The following is a 24006-nucleotide window of genomic DNA, read 5'->3' as shown; positions in this document are numbered from 1 at the left end:
CGCCCACGCGTCCGTCATCCCGAGCCCACTCGCGCCCGCTGGCCGGGGCGCTCTGGGGCATGTGGGCTGCGGTCGTGGAGCTGTGGGGCCCTTTGGCTGGGCTGCGGGCTCTACGTGGCGGCCACACTGCGGCGCTCCTTCCTCCGGGCCATGCGCGGGCCCTGCACAGCTCCGCCGCTTCCTGCGGCAGCAAGAATTTACTCAAGAAATTCTCCTCAAAAACCAGGTATGGGGGCTGGAGATACGGCTTAGCAGTTAAGGCGCTTGCCGTCAAGGCCAAAGGACCCAGGTTCGATCCCCCAGGACCTACGTAAGCCAGATGCACGAGTTGTCGCCTACGACTAGAGGTCGTTTGCAGTGGCTGGAGGCCCTGGCGCGCCCACTGTCTTTTGCTTTCTCTCTCTCAAAATAAGTAATGGGAAATATATTTTTTAAAAAAGCAGATGTGCACGAGTGGAGTCAACGGGTCAACCGGGGACAGGTTCCTCAAAGGACAGGTGTCCGTGCGGAGGCGGGGTGGGTGGAGCTAATATCATGTTACATCAGAAGGTGAATATCGGCAGATCACCTTCCATCAACCCTCTGTCACGTTCTTTTTATACAATTTTAGGTTTTCTGAAACTTCACAATACATAAAAATTTACCATACTGAAGTGTTAAGTACTGTAGGACATTTTGACTTACTATCTTAAGGTCTAAGAAGTGTTATATAAATATATGTATGTATGTATGTATGTATGTATGTGTGTGTGTGTGTGTGTATATAGTTTTCTACTTTTTTTGAGGTAGGTTTTTGCTGTAGCCCAGGCTGACCTGGAATTCACTATGTAGTTTCAGGGTAGCCTTGAACTCATGGTGGTCCTCCTACCTCTGCCTCCTGAGTGTTGGGATTAAAGGTGTGTGCCACCACACCCGGCCTATGTTTGTCTTTTTTTTTTTTTTTTCGAGTTCGGATCTTGCTCTGGCTCAGGCTGACCTGGAAATCACTATGTAGTCTCAGGTTGGCCTGGAACTCAGGGAAATCTTCCTACCTCTGCCTCCCAAGTGCTGGGATTAAAGGTGTGTGCCATCACACCCGGTTTATGTTTGTCTTTTATGTGCTTGCCTTGGCTCTAAGAACTCATCCTTCCAGGGAGCTCCAAATACTGAAAAATAGTGTTGTAAACCATGGTCTATGAGCCACATGTATACACTTTGACTGGCATGTTGGTCTTTGTCAGCTGACAAAGCAAAAAGTGTGTGTAGACAGCACCTCTGTGTATTCACTTCCCTTGTGTTTGGAGTAGTCATCTAGCCCATTTGGCCTCTTTACCTTACCGTCCAGGAACTCCCCTTTCCAACAGTAAGTGAGGCACCCCTCTATTTCCTAACTTCAGTCATGGTGCCATAACCATCAACTGCCATCTCCACAGGAAACCATAGTCAACTAGGCATAATGGTTTACGTGCCACTTGGGAGATCCCTTTAAATATCCTTCCTCTACAGTCCTTGAACTGTGGATAGACTCAAGTCAGAACTATGGAATTGTGCTAAAACTGCCTTCTAGCCGGGCATAGTGGCATACTTCTTTAATCCCAGCACTCAGGAGGCAGAGGTAGGAGGATTGCTGCAAGTTCTAGGCCAGTGTGGTATTCTGAATAGATGGCTCCCAATATATTCAGTGTTTTATTAGTTTGTAGTTTGGATCTGCAGCCACCTGGCTAGAGAAAGTGTAGTGGTGGGTTTGAAGTTCCAATCTAAAGATGTGTAAAGTGCCTAGTTCACCTGGAGTTCCCTGAAGTATGCTTTGTGGCTTTTGGCTTATGGCTTCTTTCTCTTTCTTCTTGGACCTGTGAAATCAGGGCCAGCTTCTTTTGCCATTATGGAACTTCCTCTGGATTTGAAAGCTTTAGTAAATATCCCTTTCTCCATAACTGTGCCTGGTCTGGAAGTTCATCTCAGTGAACCTGAAGCTGTCTGCTACAGAAATTGGTACCAGAATGTGGGGTGAGATGAACCTGACCATGTGGATTTTGGCCTTTTGGAACTTTTGTTTTGGAGGAAGCAGCATGGACTTGGTACTTACAAACTCAAGACACCTCTGGAGCAGTAAGGACTATTCTGATGAGAGTTTGAGAATGCTAAGTGCAGACAGGATTGAACTTGGAGACTTGGCTTATGAGCTTTCTAAGGAGAAGAAAAGACTGCAGAGGACTTTGGAACTGGGCTACTGGCATAAGGATTGGCTGTGTTCTGCTACCCAGGCCCAGAGAGTCTGATCAAAGTTAAATTTGTTATGGACTGATATGCTTAGCTAAAGATAATGGACTGAGAGATTTAAGATTTTAACTTGGAAAACCTCATGTTAAAATAACAGGCACTGAGAATGGTTTTAGGTTAATGAAGCTGCTTGTCAACACATTAGCAATCTGAAGGAAGATGGCCCAACTGCTCTACATTGTTTAATGGATAGAGTGACTGAGGGCAGACTATGATAGAAATGCAAACTCTTTTGGGAAATAATTTACTGAAAATGGAACCTGCTTTTCAAGGTTATGATTTATTTCATCCTGAATTAAGAATACGGCTGTGTCCTGCATACCCGGTATTAGTTTTGGAAGCACGAAACATGCATGAAGAGGGTCAAGAAGTGCACACATGGTTCCAGGAGCTGTTGCTGAGGTGTGGCATGAGGCAGGGTATGATGACCCTAATAGGCTGGAAGAGCCTTTGGAATATGGACCATGGTTTTCATGGAGACCTGAAGACTTCTGGATATACCAGGACTGTGCAAGGGCTACCATGGAAGCTGTTAGCTAGGAATGGGAGTTTTCTCCGGCTACTCAGCCCAGGTGGAGGGGCAGAATTGGAAAATCCAGAGACTGCCAGTCACTGGACTTGAGCTGCAGAAATTTGATATTTGTTTGACAGTTGTTGAGTTTGCATTGATCTAGTCTGTCCTTGCTATGCCTTATACCAGTTGAAAATGTTTACTCTGTGCCTTTATATGGTGAAAGTATATAACTTGTTTGATTTTTACAGGACTTACAGCTAAGGGACAATCTTAAATCCAAGAGGAGACTTGGGACTTTGGAACTATCTTAAATTTGTCAAGACTATGGGGACCTTTGAAATTGGACTGAATACAGTTTACAATGTGTGATGGTTTTGAATATATTGGGGGCCAGGGGCAAAATGTGCTAGTTTGAATAGATGGTCCCAGTATATTCAGTGTGTTCCCCCGCCTATGCTGAGGTCCAAACCCAGGGCCTTGTGCTTGCTAGGCAAGTGCTCATCCATTGTGCTAAGTCCCCAGCTCAATGTTTTATTAGGTCATAGTTTGGATCTGCGGCCACCTAGCTGGAGGAGGTGTGGCAGTGGGTTTGAAATGCCAATCTAGCCGGGCCTGGTGACGCACACCTTTAATCCCAGCACTCGGGAGGCAGAGGTAGGAGGATTGCCGTCAAGGCCACCCTGAGATTCCATAGTGAATTCCAGGTCAGTCTGGACTAGAGTGAGACCCTACCTCAAAAAACCAAAAAAAAAAAAAAAAAAAGCCAATCTAAAGATATGAAAAGTGTCTAGTTCCACCTGGAATGTGCTGTGTGGTCTTTGGCTTGTGGCCTCCCTCTCCCCCCCCCCCCAATCTGTCTCTCTGTCTCTGTCTCTCTCCTTGGATCTGTGAAGGCAGGCCAGCTTCTTCTGCCATTATGGAACTTCCCCTGGATCTGTAAGCTTCAATAAATATCCCTTCCTCCATAACTGTGCCTGGTCTGGAAGTTCATCTCAGTGAACCTGAAGCTGTCTGCTGCAGCCAGCCTGAAACTACATAGTGAATTCCAGGTCAACCTGGGCTAGAGTGGAACCCTACCTCAGAAAAAAAAAAACAAAAAACAAAAAAAAAAAAACCTGTCTTCCATCTACCTCTATAGTCACTTTGTTTATAAAACTTCAAGGATTCCTTGGTTCCTACTAACATGCCTCTGTGTCCAAGGATAATGTCCCATCAGGTAGCTCACATAATTTTTCCTAATTTGTCATCATTATCCCACCTAGTTTTTGTTATTGTTGTTTTCAAGGTAGGGACTCATGGAGCCCAGGCTGACCTGGAACTCACTCTGTAGTCCCAGGCTAACCTCACATTCACAGTGATCCTTCTACCTCTGCCTCCCAAGTACTAGGATTAAAGGTGTGCACTACCATGCTCAGCTCTCACCTATATTTATTTATTTATTTTTATTTTTATTTAAATTGACGATTTCCATAATTGTAGATAATAACCCATGGAAATTCCCTCCCTCTCCCTCTTGCCCCTTTGATACTCCACTCTCCATCATATCCCCTCCCCCTCTTAGTCTCTATTTTATTTTGAAGTCATGATCTTTTACTCCTATTATGATGGTTTTATATAGGTACTGTGAGGTCATGGATATCCAGGCCATTTTGTGACTGGAGGAGCATGTTGTAAGGAGTCCTACCCTTCCTTTGGCTCTTACATTCTTTCCACCACCTCTTCTGCAATGGACCCTGAGCCTTGGAAGGTGTGATAGAGATATTTCAGTGCTGAGCACTCCTCTGTCACTTCTTCTCAGCACTATGTTGCCTTCTGAGTCATCCCAAAGTCATTGCCATCTGAAAAGAGAAGGTTCTCTAACCAAAATTGAGAGTAGCAGCCAGGCGTGGTGGTGCACGCCTTTAACCCAGCACTTGGGAGGCAGAGGTAGGAGGATTGCCATGAGTTTGAGGCCACCCTGAGACTACAGAGTGAATTCCAGGACAGCCTGAGCTAGAGTGAGACCCTACCTTTAAAAAAAAAGTGGGAGTAGCATTATTATGTGGGTATGAACATAAGGAGAAGTGTTTACTGGGCAGTTTGGTGAGCATAGTATATAGATTTAGCCAGGCAGCAGCAGACATTACACCCCTAGGGCTCATGACTATCCCTGTTGTAGGTTTTCCTTATCAGGCATGTATTCCCTTGTTGCAGTCCGGTTCGCATTGCTGGTAGAACTCACCCAACCAAGAGTAGCTTCTGGGAAAAAGAGGTTTATTTTAGCTCACAGGCTCGAGGGGAAGCTCCACGATAGCAGGGAAAAACGATGGCATGAGCAGAAGGTGGACATCACCCTCTGGCCAACATAAGATGGACAACAGCAACAGGAGGGTGTGCCAAACACTGGCATGGGGAAACTGGCTATAAAGCCCATAAGCCTGCCCCCAACAATACACTCCCTCCAGGAGGCCTTAATTCCCAAATCTCCATCAGCTGGGAAGCTAGCATTCAGAACACCTAAGTTTATGGGGGACACCTGAATCAAACCACCACATCCCTCCCGTGGAATACAGTCCAATTAGAAAGCATTTGGTTTCCCCCATAACAGTCATATCACTATTGCACCCGTTGGCTCATTTGGCCTAACTGGGCAAATTTATGGCTTGCAGTGTCCACTGTTGAGTATCTCCAATGGTGATTTCTCTCTCCCCCATTGAACTGCATGGAGCATAACTGTTTCCAGCTTTCTGTCAGCTGGTCTACACCGAGGAGGTTTTCAGCTCAGCTCCAGCAGTATTTCTCAGTGATCTTGCAGCCCAAGTATGTGGAGTCTTCAGCAGTTGGGTCTTACCATCTTTTCCTGGTGGGAAACCAAGGGCCTTGGCAATGGCCTATAATGTTTCAGGGGTATCAGTGACCTCTCTGGTCAACAACTCACTGTAAGGCATCCCATCCCAGGCACTGAAAATCACACCTAATTTTTGTTTTGTCCTCGTAGAAAGAAGTTTTGGTATGAAAGCCCTTCTCTGGGGTCTCACTTGACTCAGAAGCCATCCAAGTTTGAATTCCTCACAAAAAGCACCTCAAAGAAGACCAGGAAGGAAGATCATGTGCGTCTGAGGGCCCTGAATGGCCTCCTCTACAAAGCGCTGACAGATTTGCTGTGCACCCCTGAGGTGAGCCAGGAGGTCTACAACTTGAATGTGGAACTCTCCAAGGTAAGCACAGGGTGGGGTGAGGGCAAGCAGGCACGAGCTCAGGCAGTCTTACCTGACCTGCTCACACCCATGGTCTTGGTTTGGGCTACAGAGATAATTCAGTCTGATCATGTAAGCCTTAATAATACTCAGGCCGTATTGCAGGGTATTGGTTTCCCTCTGTCCCGGTGGAGACCTGTAAGCACAGGTCACCAGCCAGTGTGAGGAGATGAAGCACTAGAAGTCTAAAGATGTGCTGAGATGTCAATATTGGCTTCATCCCAGCTGAAAGACAAGGGGAGAGGGGTCCTCCAGCTCCCCTGGAAGGGGCTGGTCTACAGAGGGAGTGGGTGGCAATCAGCCGTTTCCAGTGAGCATCTGGGCTGATGGCTGTGCAGCAAGTTGCTGACCAGGTGGTTTGTGGTATTTGGAAAGAAGGGGGGGCGGGTGAGTTTGGGTTTCTGTGGGCCCTCTTTCTCACCAATGAATGCTGTGCTAGCACACTGTGGCCTCTGACTGGGCATCACCAAATGACTTATTTTCTTTAATTTTTTTTTTTTTTTTTTTTTTTTTTGGTTTTTCGAGGTAGGGTCTCACTCTGGTCCAGGCTGACCTGGAATAAACTCTGTAGTCTCAGGGTGGCCTTGAACTCAAGGCGATCCTCCTACCTCTGCCTCCCAAGTGCTGGGATTAAAGGCATGCGCCACCACGCCCGGCTCTTTCTTTAATTTTTAAAACCTTATTTTATTTGTTTGAGAGACAGAGAAAAAGAGGCAAATATACAGAGAATGGGCACACTGGGGCCTCCAGCCACTGAAAATGAACCCTAGATGCATGCTGCACCTTGTGCATCTGGCTTACATGGGTACTGGGAAATCAAACTTGGGTCCTTAGGCTACACAGGCAAGCACCTTAACCACTAAGCCATCTCTCTGGCCCTTTTAAAAAAATTTTAAATTTGGGCATGGTGGCACATGCCTTTAATCCCAGCCCTAGAGAGGCAGAGATAGGAGAATCACTGTGAGTTCGAGGCCACCCTGAGACTACCTAGTGAATTCCAGGTCAGCCTGGGCTAGAGTGAGACCTTACCTCGAAAAACCAAAAACCTAAAAATAAATTTTAAAAACTCATGGCGATCCTCCTACCTCTGCCTCCTGAGTGCTGGGATTAAAGGTGTGCACCACCATACCTGGCTTGGGAGAGGCAAAGAAGGCTTAGTTTTCATCTCAAGCATGATGCCTGTATGAAAACTCTATAAACTTTGCAAACTTATAGTGATGTGCAATTGTGGGTGGGGCTCAGGTCTCTCTGACTTCAGACTTCTCAGCCTGCCGCGTGTACTGGAAGACGAGTCTCTCCCAGGACCAGAACAAGCACACGGAGGCCATCCTGAAGAAGAGCGCCCCCTACATGAGGTGATGGTGTTTGCCTTCTATGAGTACTGCTTTCTGCCTGCACCCTAAGTTGCCTGGCGGTGTCTCTTGTAGATGCACTTTTTTTTTTAATTTTTTTTAGTTTATTTTTATTTATTTATTTGAGAGTGACAGACAGAGAATGAGGCAGAGAGAGAAAGAGAATGGTTACACCAGGGCTTCCAGCCACTGCAGATGAATTCCAGATGTGTGCGCCCCCTTGTGCATCTGATTAACGTGGGTCCTGGGGAATTGAGCCTTGAACCGGGGTCCTTAGGCTTCACAGGCAAGCACTTAACCGCTAAGCCATCTCTCCAGCCCTGTAGATGCACTTTTTAAATTTCCCATTATGGGTGTTTTGCTTGAAAGGAAAATCCTGGAAGTATATGGTTGAATAAAGTGTAATTTGTATTTTCCTATAAGATCTAATCTCACTTTTCTTAAAGTTTTGTAGGGCTCTAGAGCTCATAGAACTCATTTTATTTCAAGGCTTTGTGAGAACAGAGCCTCTTTTTCTTTTGGTTTTTCAAGTTAGGGTCTCATTCTAGCCCTGGAACTCACCATATAGTCTCAGGATGGCCTCAAACTCATAGTGATCCTCCTACCTGAGCCTCCCAAGTGCTGGGATTAAAGGCATGTGCCACCACCATGTCTGGCTGAGAATAGAACTATTTTTGCAGTTCTTTGCTAAGGCTAATGCCTTATTGCACACTTAATTATTACACACTTATTACACCACTCTCACCTAAAAGCATCCTGCTTGAACAAGCAAAAAATATTATATGAAATCTTTTTTCTTTTACTTTTTTAGTGTGTATATATTTGTGCAGTATGTATATGCATGCTTGCATGTGTGGGCACATGTGTGTGCATGCATGTAGAAGCCAGAGGTTGACATCAGGTGTCTTCCTCAATCTCTCTCCAACTTATCTTTTGAGATAGGTGTCTCACTGAACTGAGAACTCAGTGATTCAGCTAGACGTGCTAGCCAGGGAGCCCTAGGGGTCCTCCTAGCCCGCCTCAGTTTGGGGAGTGCAGGTGTGTGCCAGGGATCCCAACGTAGGTCCTCATGCTTGTGCAGCAAGCAGTTTGCCAACTAAGCAACCTCTCAGCCTCTGTAGTAATCTTGCCCCTTGAGTGCCTCCTGTGGTGGGTAGCACAAGCAGCTTGTTGCCATCTGCTGAAGCATGGTGCTCTGCCAGGGGGCTCTTTTTTAAGCTAAGAGCTCCGGGCATGGCAGTGCACACATTTAACCCCAGGGCTTGGGAGGCAGAGGTGGGAGATTACAGTGAATTCAAGGCCAGAGTGGGAGTACATAGTAAATTTCCAAGCCAGCTTGGGCTACAGTGAAACCCTACCTCAAAAAAACAAACGAGGGCTGGAGAGATGGCGTAGCGGTTAAGCACTTGCCTGTGAAGCCTATGGACCCTGGTTCAAGGCTCGGTTCCCCAGGTCCCACGTTAGCCAGATGCACAAGGGGGCGCACGCGTCTGGAGTTCGTTTGCAGAGGCTGGAAGCCCTGGCGCGCCCATTCTCTCTCTCTCCCTCTATCTGTCTTTCTCTCTGTGTCTGTCGCTCTCAAATAAATAAATAAAATTAACAAAAAAACAATTTTTGAAAAAAAAAAAAACAAACGAAACCAAAAAAAGTTAAGAGAGGGCTGGAGGGGTGGCTTAGCAGTTAAGGCATTTGCTTACAAAGCCAAAGGACCCAGGTTCAATTCCCCAGGACCCATGTTAGCCAAATGCGCAAGGGGCGCACACATCTGGAGTTCATTTGCAGTGGCTGGAGGCCCTGGCATGCCCATTCCGTCTCTCTCTCTGTCTCTCTCCCTCTTTCTCTGTTATATAAATAAATAAATAAAAGCTGAAAGAATGCTTATAGCTGTTCAGTGTGTCAAACAGTTTCTCAAAGATGCACAAAGTGGGGCTGGAAAGATGGCTCAGAGGTTATGGCACTTGCCTGCAAAGTCTAATGACTTGGGTTTGATTTCCTAGTACTCAGGTAAAGCCAGATGCACAAAGTGGCACATGCATCTAGAGTTCGTTTGCAGTGGCTAGAAGACCTGGTGTGCCATTCTTCTCATCTCTCTGTACTTAAATAGATGAATAAATAAAATTTTTAGCTGGGCGTGGTGTTACACACCTTTAACCCCAGCACTCAGGAGGTAGAGGTAGTATTGCCATGAGTTCGAGGCCATCCTGAGACTACATAGGGAATTCCAGGTTTAGCCTGGGCTAGAGTGAGACCCCACCTTGAAAAACAAAACAAACAAACAAAAAAGCACAAAGTGAACTTGCCAATAAAGAGCAGTCAGCCGGTCATACTCACTGCCAGTGATGAAATGTAGCTTTCCAGCAGGGCATGGTGGTGCGTGCCTTTCCCTAGCGCTCCTGAGGCAGAGGTGGGAGGAGTGCTGGGAGGTTGAGGCCAGCCTGCAACTACAGAGTGAGTTCCAAGTCAGCCTGCACTAGAGAGAGACCCTACTTTGGGGGAAAAAAAAGTAACTTCTAGAAACCAGAATTTTGGAAGCTGGTGTCCTTTGCTGTGAATTTGATATTGTATGAGAACTTGAAGCTGGTTCTGGCTCTGGCGGGATCAGTGACTTCACAGGTGCCGTGTGGTACTTACTGTGTAGGGTTTTGAGACCGAGACGCTGGCTGACTAGATGAGCGGCCGACAAGGTTGCAAAACCACATGTGATGGAAAGGTCCATGAACCTGCCAGAGAAAGTGACGCATCTCAGCGCTCAGCATTTAATTCGTCAGTTTTCATGGAGGATGAAATAAGATACACACCTTTTCTAAGGGCTGTTAATACATTTCTCCTTCTTAATTTTTTATCAGTGTGAATTCACAATTTCATATATTTCAACAAATATAACAGAATGCAGGTGCAGCCATGACAACTCCCACCAAGTTGGGCCTCTGAATGTGGAGGGACACAAGCAAGACCACTGTTCTCAATATGTCTCACCCTTTTTTTTTTTTTTTTTTCCTTTGAGGTAGGGTCTCACTCTAGCCCAGGATGACCTGGAAGTTACTCTGTAGTCCCAGGCTGGCTTCAAACTCACAATGATCCTTCTACCTACCTCTGCCTCCCCGAGTTCTGGGAATAAAGGTGTGTGCCACCATGTATGACTTTTTTTTTTTTTTTAATTTTCTCAAGTTAATTTTATTCACAAAAAGTGTAAGCTATTTTGGAAAAAAGTAAACTGAGTCACAGTATTCAGCAAGCCAAGGAAAAGTGGACAATAACCAACAAGTAAAACAAGCCTATGAGATACCACTCAATTTACATCCAGTCACTCATGCTTTTTCAATAGTCTCTTGGCCAACTTTCAGTGTAATTTTCACACACGTATAGCAGCTCAAACGCAAATGCGGGAGCACAGAGGTCAGGTTTGGCAACTACCTGGGGTTGGGCTAACTGGAGGCATGAAAGCAAGCCTTGCACATCATTTCACTTTAGTATGAGACACTGTGCAATGTGCATAAATATATATGTGTGTGTGTGTGTGTGTGTGTGTGTGTGTGTGTGTGTGTGTGTGTGTGTATTTTCAAGATAGGGTCTCATTCTAGCCCAGGATAACCTGGAACTCACTCTGTAGTGGTAGGCTCATCTCGGACTCACAGCAATCTTCCTACATCTGGAATTAAAGGCATGCCCTATCACGCCCAGTGCATAAATTTTTAAATGTACTGACAGTGAAATAAGTGTCTACCTAATGAAAATGAGGAGTTTTAGATTTGTTGCATTATAGTTGTACTGTACAAGGCAAATAGACGACAAACCTATATACGATCTTACGTGTGTCCACATGACCAGGAACACAAGCAATCCACACTGACATAACTCATTTTAAATTACACTTGTAAAGGTAATAGAGCAAAAGTATGCTAGCCCTTGAACAAGTAAGAAATAAACTTCAGCTTGTCACCAAAGATGACACTTAGCCTAATGTTAATTGAATTGTCCACAGCAAGTATCAATAGAACAGAATCTATTCCTAATTCTTTTTGTTGTTGTTTTTGTTTTTTCAAGGTAGGGTGTCACTCTAGCTCAGGCTGACCTGGAATTCACTATGTAATCTCAGGATGACCACAAACTCATAAGGATCCTCCTACCTCTGCCTCCCGACTGCTGGGATTAAAGGTGTGTGCCATGATGCCCATCCTCTAAGTAATTTTTTTTTGTTTGTTTGTTTTGTTTTGTTTTTCAAGGTAGGGTCTTGCTCTAGCCCTAACTGACCTGGAATTCACTGTGTAGTCTCAGGGTGGCCTCCAACTCACAGCACTCCTTCTACCTCTGCCTCCCAAGTGCTGGGAATAGAGGTGTGTGCCACCATGCACTGGCATCCTTAGTAATTTTTACGTTCACTAATATTCAAGCACTAATTAGATCATAAGCTAATTAAAACTCAAAACATCATTTAAACACAACCATGTATCTAGCTAAAGACAAAGAGCACTGAAGATGAACATGCTGCTGAGTGCATGCATTACCTCTAGGTACATTTCCGAGCACTTAATGGGTTTTCTGTTACCTGAGACCAACTGTTTCTTGTTCATGTACTAATTTGCTAAATTAATTGAACACTGCACTGTTATTTCATTACATTTTTAAAATTATTTTTATGTATTTGAGAGAGAGAAAGGCAGAAGAGTATAAGCATGCCAAGGTCTCTAGCCACTGCATGTAGACTCCAGACACATGTGCCACCTTGTCCTGGGGAATTGAACCTGAGTCCTTTGGCTTTGCAGGCAAGTTCCTTAACTGCTAAGCTACCTCTCCAGCCCAATATCTCTTTTTTAAAAAATGTATTTGTGTATGCCTGTGTGTGTGTATGTATGAGTGTGTCAATTTCTCTTGCTACTGCAAATGAACACCAGACACTTTTACCTTTTTTTGTCTAGCTTTATGTGGGTAGCTGGGAATTAAACCTGGGCTGGCAGGCTTTTCAAGCAAGTGTCTGTAACTACTGAGCCATCTTCCCAATCCCTGTTCTCAATACTTTTTAAGAAATGTAGTTTTTTGTTTTCATTAAAAGTGCTTATGTAGGGCTGGAGAGATGGCTTAGCTGTTAAGGTGCCTGCCTGCGAAGCCTAAGAACTCATGTTCAGATCTCTAGGACCAATGTAGCCAGACACAGTGACATAAGTGCGTAATGTTGCACAGGAGCTACAAAGGAGTGCATGTGTCTGGAATTCTTTCACAGCAGCTGAAGGTCCTGGTATGCCAATTATCTCTCTATATATCTGCCTCTTTCTTTCTGTCTCTCCCAAAAAGCGATTATGTCAAAATTAAAAGGCTTTTTCAAAATATGTTATAAATTTGCAAGGAGGGAGTAGGAGGCAGAGGTTAGGTGTGCCACGGCCTCTTCTTGCAAATGAACTCCAGATATACTCACCATTTTGTGCATCTGGCTTATGTGGGTACTGAGGAATTGACCTCAGGCTCTCAGGCTTTCAAGCAAGCACCTTTAACTGCGGAGCCATCTCTCTAGCCCTTGTTGTTGTTTTAAATGAGTTTGTTTTGTTTTGGTTTTTGGAGGTAGAGTCTCTTGCCCAAGCTGGCCTGTATTTCACTATGTATCTCAGGCTGGCCTCAAACTCATGGCAGTCCTCCTACCTCCATGAGAATTAAGGCATGCACCTCCACACCCGGCTTCTCAGTGACTTCTTAAGAGTGTAAGAGTGCTAGAGAGATGGCATAGCAGTTAAGGCGCTTGCCTGTGAAGCCTAAGGACCCACTCTGCATCTTTATCCAGATCCTAAGTAAACTAGAGGCACAAAGGTGAGGCAAGTGCAAGGTCGCACATGCCCACTAGGTGGCGCAAGTGTCTGGGGTTCAGAGGCTGAGGCTCTGGCATGCCAATTCCACCCTCCACCCCCCCCCCAAAAAAAAAAACTCATATATACATATATGGCAAACATTTTGAAAATTTTGCCGAGCCAGTTGGTCATAAACAGATTACTCGGTTTTCTCCTCAATTGCAAAAAAAAAAAAGTGGACCCCAGCTTGATGGCTCCTTCCTGCTCCTCCCTTCTTGCCCCACCATTCACACCTTCCTCCATCTCGGGAAGATGGTACTGAGGACCCAGAGCTTTATCCAGCATGGCTTCGTGTCTGCCCACGTGCTCTCCTGAGCTACTTTCTTGGGCCACTGACACCTGTGTGAGAGCACCCAGCGTGAAACAAAGAATGGGTCCGTTGCATCTTACACCGTTTAACAAAACCAAGAAAGGGCTGGAGAGATGGCTCAGCTGTTACAGCTGCTTGCCAAAGACTGACCACCAGGATTCAATCCTCCAGTACCCACGTAAAGCCAAGTGCATAATGTGGCATACGTGTCTGGAGTTTGTTTCAGCTCCTGGTGTGCCCACACTCATTCTCTTTTGTCTGCCTTCTTTCTCTCACTCTCTCTCAAGTAAGTAAATAAAAACAAGTAAGTAAATAAAAATATTTTTTTTAAAACCAAGAAAGAGGGCTGGAGAGATAGCTTAGCAGTTAAGGCACTTGCCTGCAAAGCCAAAGGACCCAGGTTTGATTCCCTAAGACCCACATAAGCCGGATGCACAAGGTGGCACATGTATCTGGAGTTTGTTTGCAGAGGCTGGAGGCCCTGATGCACCCTTTCTTTCTCTCTCTCTCTCTCTTAAAAAAAAGAAAAATTGGGCTGGAGAGATGGCTTAGTGGTTAAGTGCTTGCCTGTGAAGCCTAAAGACCCCGGTTCAAGGCTCGATTCCCCAGAACCCACGTTAACCAGATGCACAAGGGGGCCCACACATCTGGAGTTCGTTTGCAGTGGCTAGAGGCCCTGGCGCGCCCATTCTCTCTCTCTCTCTCTCTCTCTCTTGCTTTCAAATAAATAAATAAAAATAAAAAAATTTAAAAGGTGTGTGTGAAACAGCAGTGGTACTTTTTACTTTTTTTTTTTTCTTTTGGTTTTTCGAGGTAGGGTCTCACTCTAGCTCAGACTGACCTCGAATTCACTCTGTATTCTTAGGGTGGCCTCGAACTTACGGTGATCCTCCTACCTCTGCCTCCTGAGTGCTGTGATTAAAGGTGTGCGCCGCCATGACTGGTGTGTTTTTTTTAAACATTTTTATTTGTTTATGAGCAGAGAGATATAGAAAGAAGAGAGTAAGGGTAGGAGAGAGAAAGAATGAGTGGGCATACCAGAGCCTCAAGCCACTGCAAATGAACTCCAGATACATTGCGCATCTGGCTTTATGTGGGTTCTGGGAAGTTGAACCTGTGTCTTTAGGCTTTGCAGGCAAGTGCCTTAACTGCTAAGCCATCTCTCCAGTCCCAGCATTACTTTTTTTAAATTTTTTTTTTGTTTATTTTTATTTATTTATTTGAGAGTGACAGAGAGAGAGAAGGAGGGAGAGAGAGAGAGAAAGGATGGGCGTGCCAGGGCCTCCAGCCACTGCTAATGAACTCCAGATGTGTGCGCCCCCTTGTGCATCTGGCTAACATGGGCCCTGGGGAATCGAGCCTCCAACTGGAGTCCTTAGGCTTCACAGGCAAGTGCTTATCTGCTAAGCCATCTCTCCAGCCCCCAGTGTTGCTTTTTGATTTGTAGGCAATCAGAAAATTCAAGCTGAGCTGAATGTCCTTCTCCCAACTCATGGGGTCATCCAGGATTTGGTGTCAAAGTTTCAGGGGATGGTCAGTGCCTAGACCTCATTCAGCTGGTCTCATGTAACTGGAAGCAGAACCTTGGTCTCGAGCATGTGGGCATGAAGGGTGGAATCTTGCCAGGGAGTGTCTACTGAGCGCAGGATGTGCTGTTAAACCACAGTCATAGGCAGTGCCCCATGTTCAGACAGCTTGTTCATAGGGACATCAGTTGCTTTGGAAGAATTAACAGCCATGGTTATAGTGCATTCTGCATCCTTTTGTGAGCCTTTTGCAAAGCTTCAGAGTGTTGTTTTCTTCTCTGTCCTTTCCCTTGGCCTCCCCTCCCCATTCTTGTCTTCCTCTCTCCCTTAATGAGCAAAGCTGTCTTCCAAACTGTTGAACATCCAGACTCCCCACTAAATATTGTGTGTTTTCTCCTCAGGCACCTTTTGATGTCTCAGCAGACCGTAAGGAATGTCCCACCCATAGTGTTCATTCAAGACAGAAAAAACATACTTCTGGCTCAGGTGAGGCCTTCCCTACCTCCCATCCTCCAGGTAGGGTTTCACTTTAGCCCAGGCTGACCTGGAATGTGCCTCCTGAGTGCTGGGATTAAAGTCATGTGCCACCACACCTGGCTTCTGAGGTGAGATTTTTTTTTTTTAACTTATTTTATTTGCAAGCAGAGAGAGATAAAAGAGAGACAGATAGAGAATGGGCACACCATGACCTCAAGCCACTGCAAACGAACTCCAGATGCATGTGCCCCTTGTGCATCTGGCTAACAAGGGTCCTGGTCAATCAAACCTGGGTCTTTTAGCTTTGTAGGCAAATACCTTAACTACAATCTATCCATCCCCCATTCTTTCTTTTTTTAATATTCTTATTTATTTCTTTTCAAGCAGAGAGAGAAAGAGACAGAGACAGAAAGAGAATGGGCACACCAGGGTCTCCAGACACTGCAAACGAACTCCAGATGCATGCACCACTTTGTGCTTCTGTCTTTACATAGGTACTGGGGAATGGAACTCTAGTTGTTAGGCCCTTTTTTTGTTTGTTTTTTGTTTTTTGTTTTATTTTTGAGGCAGGGTCTCACTCTAGCTCAGGCTGACCTGGAATTCACTATGTAGTCTCAGGGTGGCCTCTAATTTACAGTGATCCTCCTACCTCTGCCTTCCAAGTGCTGGGATTAAAGGCGTGCGCCACCATGCCCAGCTGTTAGGCCCTTTTTTAAAACAACAGCAAAAAAAAAATATTTATTTATTTGAGAGAAAGAGGAGCAGAGAGAGAGCGAGAGAGAGAGAGAGAATAGGCATACCAGGCCTCTACCCCTGCAAACAAACTCCAGACATATGTGCCACCATGTGCATCTGGCTTACATGGGTCCTGGGGAATCGAGCCTGGGTCCTTAGACTTCACAGGCAAGTGCCTTAGCTATTAAGCCATTTCTCCAGCCCAATCCCCTCCCCTTTTCTTTCTTTTTTTTTTTTTTTTTTCATTTGAGGTAGAGTCTAGTCTCTAGCCCAGGCTGACCTGGAACTCACTCTGTAGTTCCAGGCTGGCCTCAAACTTACAGTGATCCTTCTAGTGCAGGGATTAAAGGCATATATCTGAGGTGAGGTTTTAAATCATTTGATCTTTAGGGTTTTTTTTCCTTTTTTTTTTTCTTTCTTTCTTTTTTTTTTTTTTTTTTTTAGGTAGGGTCTCACTCTAGCCCAGGCTGACCTGGAATTCACTATGTAGTCTCAGGATGTCCTTGAACTCATGGCAATGCTCCTACTTCTGCCTCCCAAGTGCTGGGTTTAAAGGCATGCACCAACATGCTTGGCTTTTTTGTAATTTTTTTAAGAGGGAGAGAGAATTGGCATACCAGGGCCTCTAGCAACTATATCCAAACACCAGAGGTATACGCCACCTTGTAGGGATGTGTAACTTTGTACTTGCCTCACCTTGTGTGTCTGGCTTATGTGGGATCTGTATAGTCAAGCATGGGTCCAGAAGTTAAGGCATGTGCCTTAACCAATAAGCCATCTCTTCAGCCCTTATGTTTATTTTTGAGATAGAGTCTCATGTCACCCAGGCTGGTCTTAAACCACTGTTCCTCTTGTCTCCATCTCCAAGTGCTGAGATTACAAATATGCACCACCATCCTGGCACATTTCAGTTGATTTTTAGTACTCAACAGCTCACTGGTTTTAAAGATCACTGTGAAAGGTTCAAGTGAATAGGGAGGTCCTCCTGCTCTCTGGTCTTCTATGGTTTTAGTGTTTATGTGTATGACTATAATTCTTTTTTAAGATATTTTATTTAGATGCACAAGTATCTGGATGTGTCTGGAGTTCGTTTGCAGTGGCTATAGGCCCTGGCGTGCCCATTCTCTCTTTCTTCCTATCTGCCTCTTTCTTAAATAAATAAAATATTTAAAAATATATTTTTTGCCGGGCGTGGTGGTGCACGCCTTTAATCCCAGCACTTGGGAGGCAGAGGTAGGAGGATCGCCATGAGTTCGAGGCTACCCTGAGACTACATAATGAATTCCAGGTCAGCCTGGGCTAGAGTGAGACCCTACCTCAAAAAAAATCAAAAAAAAAAAAAAAAAAAACTTATGAGAGAGAGAGAGAGAGAGAATGAATAGGTCTGTTAGGGCCTTCTGTCACTGCAAATGAACTCCAGATCCACCTTGTGACACCTTGTGCATCTGGCTTTACGTAGGTACTGGGGAATTGAACCTGCTTCCTTTGGCTTAAAAACTAAGGGCAGGGCTGGAGAGATGGCTTAACAGTTTAGCGCTTGCCTGTGAAGCTTAAGGACCCCGGTTCGAAGCTTGATTCCCCAGGACCCATGCTAGCCAGATGCACAAGGAGGTACACACATCTAGAGTTCGTTTGCAATGGCTGGAGGCACTGGCGCACCCATTTTCTTTCTCTATCTGCCTTTCTCTCTGTGTCTGTTGTTCTCAAGTAAATAAGTAAAAATAAAAAAATTTTTTTTAAATAAACAACAAAAAATTGAAAAAAAAAAAACCTAAGGGCAGGTGAGACCCTACCTCAAAAAAAAAACCTGAGGGCAACAGAGAGATGGCTCAGTGGTTAAGGGACTTGCTTGTGAAGCCTGATGGCCCAAGTTTGAATCCTCAATACCCCTGTAAAGCCAAATATACAAAGCAGCACATGCATCTGGAATTCCTTTGCAATAGCAGGAGGCCCTGGCACCCTCTTTCTAGCTCTCCCTGCTTGTATATAAATAATAAATCAATAAAAAAAAAAAACAGGTTAACCAGAGTCTGCCTCTGCACAGTGTAGGACTATAAGATTTAGATTCTGTCCTGTGACTGTTTTTGTTTGTTATTTTGGTTTTTTTAAGTATGGTCTCACTCTAGCCCAGGCTGACCTGGAATTCACTCTGTAGTCTCAGGATGTTCTTAAACTCATGGCAATCCTCCTACCTCTACTTCCCGAGTGCTGGGAATAAAGGCATGTGCCACCATGCCTGGCTCTGTGACTGTTTTAACCATCCTTTCCTTTCCTTAGGGGTAGGTTAGTTCTGAAGATTAAAAATACATGTACAAGTTTTTAATGCATGTGGTAGGTGTCTAGTACTTATTAAATTAGCCATCTCTCTAGGCCCTCAGGGTTTGTTTGTTTGTTTGTTTGTTTGTTTTGTTTTTCGAGGTAGGGTCTTACTCCAGCCCAGGCTGACCTGGAATTCACTATGGAGTCTCAGGCTGGCCTCGAACTCATGGCAATCCTCCTACCTCTGCCTCCCGAGTGCTGGGATTAAAGGCGTGCGCCACCACACCCGGCTGCCCTCAGTTTTTTTTTAATTATACCTTTGTAAGGTTTACCAAAAATCAAGCTGGTGTGGTGTCATATGCCTTTAATAATACCACTTGGGGAGGCTGATATAGAGGGCTAGCCTGGGGATAGATTACGATCCAGGTCAGCCTGGGTAAGAGTGAGATCCTGCCTCAAAAAGAAGAAAAACAGAAAAGTTTACCAAAAATGAGATAGCATTTACAACATAACAGGTAGGTAACTATTATTTTCTTTTTTTTAATATTTATTTTATTTTATTTTATTTGAGAGAGAGAGAGAGAGAGAATGGATGCACTAGGGCCTTCATCCACTGCAAAAGAACTCCAAAAACATGTGCCACCTTGTGTATCTGCCTTACGTGAGTCCTGGGAAATCAAACCTGGCTCCTTAGACTTCTCAGGCAAGTGCCTTAACAAGTAAGCCATCCCTGCAGCCCCGGTTACTATTATTTTCTATCTATTAAAGAATCAGATACAAATGAGCTGCACAAAGGAAAATATTGAACTTGGGCTGGAGAGATGGCTTAGCAGCTAAGGCTTGCCTGCAAAGTGTAAGGACTGATGTTTGACTCTGCAGATCCCACATAAGCCAGATGCACAAGGTCACACATGCAGCTAGGTGGTGTGCACATCTGAGGTTTGAGTGCAGTGGTTGGAGGCCCTGGCGTGCCACTTCTCTGTCCCTTTCTCTTATTTAAAAAAAAAAAAAAATTGGGGCTGGAGAGATGGCTCAGCAGTAAAGACACTTGCCTGCAAAGCCAAAGAACCCAGGTTCAGTTCCCCAGTACCCATGTAAAACCAAAGGCACAAGGTAGCGCATGCATCTGGAGTTCCTATGCAGTGGCTGAAGGGCGTGGTGCGCCCATTCTACCTCTCTCTCTATCTACCTCTTTCCCTCTCTCTCAAATGAATAAATAAATGAATAATTATTTTTAAAAATTAACTGGGTATGGTGGCACATGCCTTTAATCCCAGCACTTAGGAGGCAAAGGTGGGAGTATCATAGTGAGTTCAAGGCCACGCTGAGACTCCATCGTGAATTCCAGGTCAGCCTGGGCTAGAGTGAGACCCTACCTTGAAAAACCAAAACAAAACACTAATATTGGACTTTTTTATTTATTTTACCTTTTTAAAAAATTTTTTGCTTATTATTTTTATTTATTTATTTGAGAGTAATAGAGAGAGAAAGAGGCAGATAGAGAGAGAGAGAGAGAATGGGCGTGCCAGGGCCTCCAGCCACTGCAGACGAACTCCAGATGCGTGCGCCCCCTTGTGCATCTGGCTAACGTGGGTCCTGGGGAATCAAGCCTCGAACCGGGGTCCTTAGTCTTCACAAGCAAGCGCTTAACCGCTAAGCCATCTCTCCAGCCCTTATTTTACTTTTTTAAATATTTTATTTATTTGAGAGAGAAACAGAGACAGAAGCAGACCTGCGCCACTTTTTATATCTGGCTTTATGTGAATACTGGGAATTGAGCCCAGGCTGTCAGGCTAAGCACCTTTAACCATTGAGACATCCCTTTTGCCCTCAACTTGTATTATGTTGTTCATTGCACGGGTAACTCTGATAACACCTTGTGAGTAATGAGCCTGACAAGTGAGGCGGCTCAGCTGTGTGGTGCTGTGGGTCATCCTGTAGGGCTGCCCTAGGCATCTGGCCAAGCAATCCCCAGCCACGCTCTTGACTGTCCCTGTGGGGGAGGGAAGCCCCACAGGCCCTGCAGGTCCCTTCCTGCAGCACTCCTGGGTGAGGGAAGGCGACCCTGGGTCTGAAGTGGGCTGCCGTCCCAGGGGACCTGAGCGCAGGCCCCAGCTGGGGTAGCACAGGGTTAAAGAGGCTCAGAGTCCAGCGAGGCCTGTAGTGCTGCAGGGATGGGTGCAGCACTGCAGCCCTGCCTAGGCTCCTGCTGCTTTCAGCCCAGGCTGCTTTTCAGTCCAGGCTGCTTTCAGCCCAGGCCTTCCACCCAAGGAACTGGCTCCTGTGGCTATGATTAGGACCTTCTGTGGTAGTCTGAAGGTCCTCAGTGTATTCAGGATTTTATTACAGTTTGTAATTTTGATGGGCTGCCACCTGGCTAGAGGAGGCGTCCTGTGGGTGGATCCTAGGGTCCAGCCCGAAGGTGTGTGTGGTGGGGGGGGTGGATTTGGAATTCCAGTTTAAACATATGCAGAGTGCTTCAGCTCCGCCTGGAGTTCCTAAGTGTGCTTGCTTGTGCTGGTTTCTCTCTCTGTTCCCGCCTGTGAAAGCGGGCCAGCTTCTCCTGCCATCGTGAAACTTCCTCCATAACAGGGCCTGGTCTGGAAGTTCATGTCAGCGACCTGAAGCTGACTTCACTTTCCCACACCTGTCCTTGCCATGCTGGAAGCTTTCCTTCTGCACTCAAATTCTGTGGCAAGGGCCTGGAGAGATGACTCAGCAGTTAAGGTGCTTGCTTGTGAAGCCTAAGGACCCAGGTTAAATTCTCCAGGTCCCACATAAGCCAGGTTCACAAGGTGGCACATGTCTCTGGAGTTCATTTGCAAAGGCTAGAGGCCCTGGTGCACCCATTTTCTTTCTCTCTCTTCCTCTGTATCTCTAGTAAATAAATAAAACTAAAATATTTTTTTAAATTCTGTGGCAAAATGAAAACATTTTACAAAAACATCAAGAAGCCAGTAAATAGTAGTTATTTAAGCAGTGTTTAACTGCTTTCTTCAAAGATTTGTTCTCACATTTACAAGGTTTGTTTGTGCTTTTTTTATTTTTATTTTTGTTTGTTTGGTTGGTTTGGTTGGGTTTTTTTGTTTTTTCGAGGTGGGGTCTCACTCTAGCTCAGGCTGACCTGGAATTCACTCTGTAGTCTCAGGCTGGCCTCGAACTCTCAGTGATCCTCCTCCCTCTGCCTCCTGGGCTGGGATTAAAGGCGTGCACCACCACACCCGGCTCGTTCTACAAGTTTTAAAAGCCTCGTTGCCAGGGCAAGTGTAACAGGTCAAAATAGTAGCAAGGTGTGATGCGCATCCAAGCAGGTCCCCACGTGGGAAAACACCCACAGTGATGCTGACAGAGGCTGTGACCCTGAGCCCAAGGCTGTTGCACAGCAGCCGCAGGTAGGGGTGTGACCTGTTACCCTCTGTACTTCCTTTTCAGGTGGATCAATTATTGGCAGTGGCTGACTTTGGACCCCCAGATGAAAGGGATGACTCAGCACAAGATGGTTTGCGGTGAGGATTGTGGACATGTTTCTGTTCCCAGGGGTAGACATCTAGGTCACAGCAGCTACTTATCTGTACCCCCAAGAGCCCCCATTGTCCCCTTGGCACCTGCCCCTGGGTCCAGCACATGTCTTTATATAGTGCCCTGTAGTCATCAGGCCACAGGTGCATAGGCCCTGTGGTCCCTCCCTGTGTTTGGAGCTCATGCTGTGCTGTGGAGGGGACCGGCAGCAAGGACCGCCCATGCATGCATTGTTGTCTGGAGCAAAGGGGAATGAAGGCAGGATGGCTGGTGGAGCCTGTGAGCCTGGAGCACACAGGGCGTCTGGAGGGGACCTGGTTCCCGGCATGGGAAGAAATAGTGCCCATCTCTGGTGCCTGTCAAGACCTACAAGGCCCAACAGTAAGTCTGTGTTCACACAGCCTGCAGGTGCGAGAGCAGAGGCACCGTGCCTGGCTCATCCCAGACCAGTGGAGACCCAGTGTGCTGGGGGCAGAGGGCAGCGCAGGGGCCAAGTCAGGGCATCATACTGGGGGCTCTGAGATCTGGAGTTGAGTGTTGAAAGGTCAGAGGGTGACCTGACTGCCCTTCAGTGTAAGGTTTTGCCTCCCTAGTGTCTGTGGTGTGTTGATAAGCTGAGCACTGGGATTCACTCACCTGTGGTGCAGCCATGGGCAGATGAGGAAAGCCAGGGTGCCTGCAGTGGCCCTGCCGAGCAGCTGCCCTGACCCACGTTAGCCACTGGTTCTGATGCCCCAGAACTGAAACCAGAATACATCCCTGCCCTCGTCACCCTCAAACAAGTTCAGGAGTGTGCCCTGCATAGGCATTTTGGGTGATGGCACCATGGTTAGGACCTTGACTTGTGCTCTGTGTGAAGGGTCCTCTTATCCCCTCAGGAACCTTGATGTCCAGTCACTGCGTGACTGCGCAGAATCCACCACACGCTTGAGTCTGTGTGGGATCGATCATGAGGCCCTCAATAAACAAATAATGGAGTATAAACGGAGGAAGGAGAAAGGACTCCTGGGAGTGAGGCTGGACCCACGTTCAGGGCAGAAGCAAGTGACTGAGAAGACACAGCTGCTGAGAAGAAAAAAGAAGGCTCTGTCACACCGGGACCAGGATGTCTCCCCCAGGAGCTTCCTGTTGGGTGAAGAGAATGAGGCCGAGGAGGAGGACGACGACGGCACCACAGAGCTTGAATTCCAGGCCCAAGAGGCAGAAGATGGGTCAGATACAGAGGCTGGAGCCAGCAGGGCGCAGCCGGGCCCTGTGACAACAGGGCGGGGCTAGGGGAGAGGCCGCAGTAGCCTGTACTGCTGTCCATGGAGTGAGGAAGGACGTCTGCCGTCTACTGAGACAGTGGTGAAGGTGAGGCTCTGGGTGGCGGAGGCTTCCCAGCTGTCCAGTGTTCTGTACCTTCCACATATCTGTAACTAACAAATAAATTTATTTTTTATTTACTTGTTTATATTTTTTAACATTTTATTTATCTGAAAGAAAGGCACACATAGAGAGGATGGCACATCAGGGCCTCCAGGCACTGCAAAGAAACTCAGACATGCACCACCTTGTGTATGTGGCCTATGTGGGTACTAGGGAATCAAACCTGGGTCCTTTTTTTTTTTTTTTTTTTTTTGGTTTTCCTAGGTAGGGTCACACTCCTCTAGCTCATGCTGCATGCTGACCTAGATTTCACTATACAGTCAGTCTCAGGGTGGCCTCAAACTCTCGGCAATCCTCCTACCTCTGCCCCCCATGTACTGGGATTAAAGGCATGCACCACCATGCCTGGCAAACCCGGGTCCTTTGGCTTTGCAGGCAAGTGCCTTAACCACTAAGCCATCTCTCCAGCCCCTGTATTTTCTTTCTTTCTTTCTTTCCTTTTTTTTTTTGTATTTTCTTTTTATTTAATTAATTTATTTGAGAGAGAGAGAGAATAGGCACACCAGGCCACTGCATTTTAATTTATTTTTTAAATATTTATTTATTTGAGAGAATGA

General features: G+C 46.0%; 1 protein-coding gene across 1 annotated transcript; it reads left to right on the top strand.

Moving 5' to 3' along the window:
• Nucleotides 1–44: 44 nt before the first annotated feature.
• On the top strand, nt 45–23472 carry Rbfa (ribosome binding factor A). The gene is made up of 6 exons (XM_004662589.2): nt 45–226; nt 5751–5970; nt 7252–7364; nt 15433–15517; nt 21935–22008; nt 22900–23472. Exons 1-6 carry the CDS (start codon nt 60–62, stop codon nt 23294–23296), a joined length of 1056 nt encoding a protein of 351 aa, XP_004662646.2. The 5' UTR covers nt 45–59; the 3' UTR covers nt 23297–23472.
• The last annotated feature ends 534 nt before the right edge of the window (nt 23473–24006 follow it).

The sequence above is a fragment of the Jaculus jaculus genome, chromosome 2 (genome assembly GCF_020740685.1).
Source record: "Jaculus jaculus isolate mJacJac1 chromosome 2, mJacJac1.mat.Y.cur, whole genome shotgun sequence".
NCBI classification, from domain to species: Eukaryota; Metazoa; Chordata; class Mammalia; order Rodentia; family Dipodidae; genus Jaculus; species Jaculus jaculus.
This window is presented reverse-complemented; position numbering and strand designations above follow the sequence as displayed.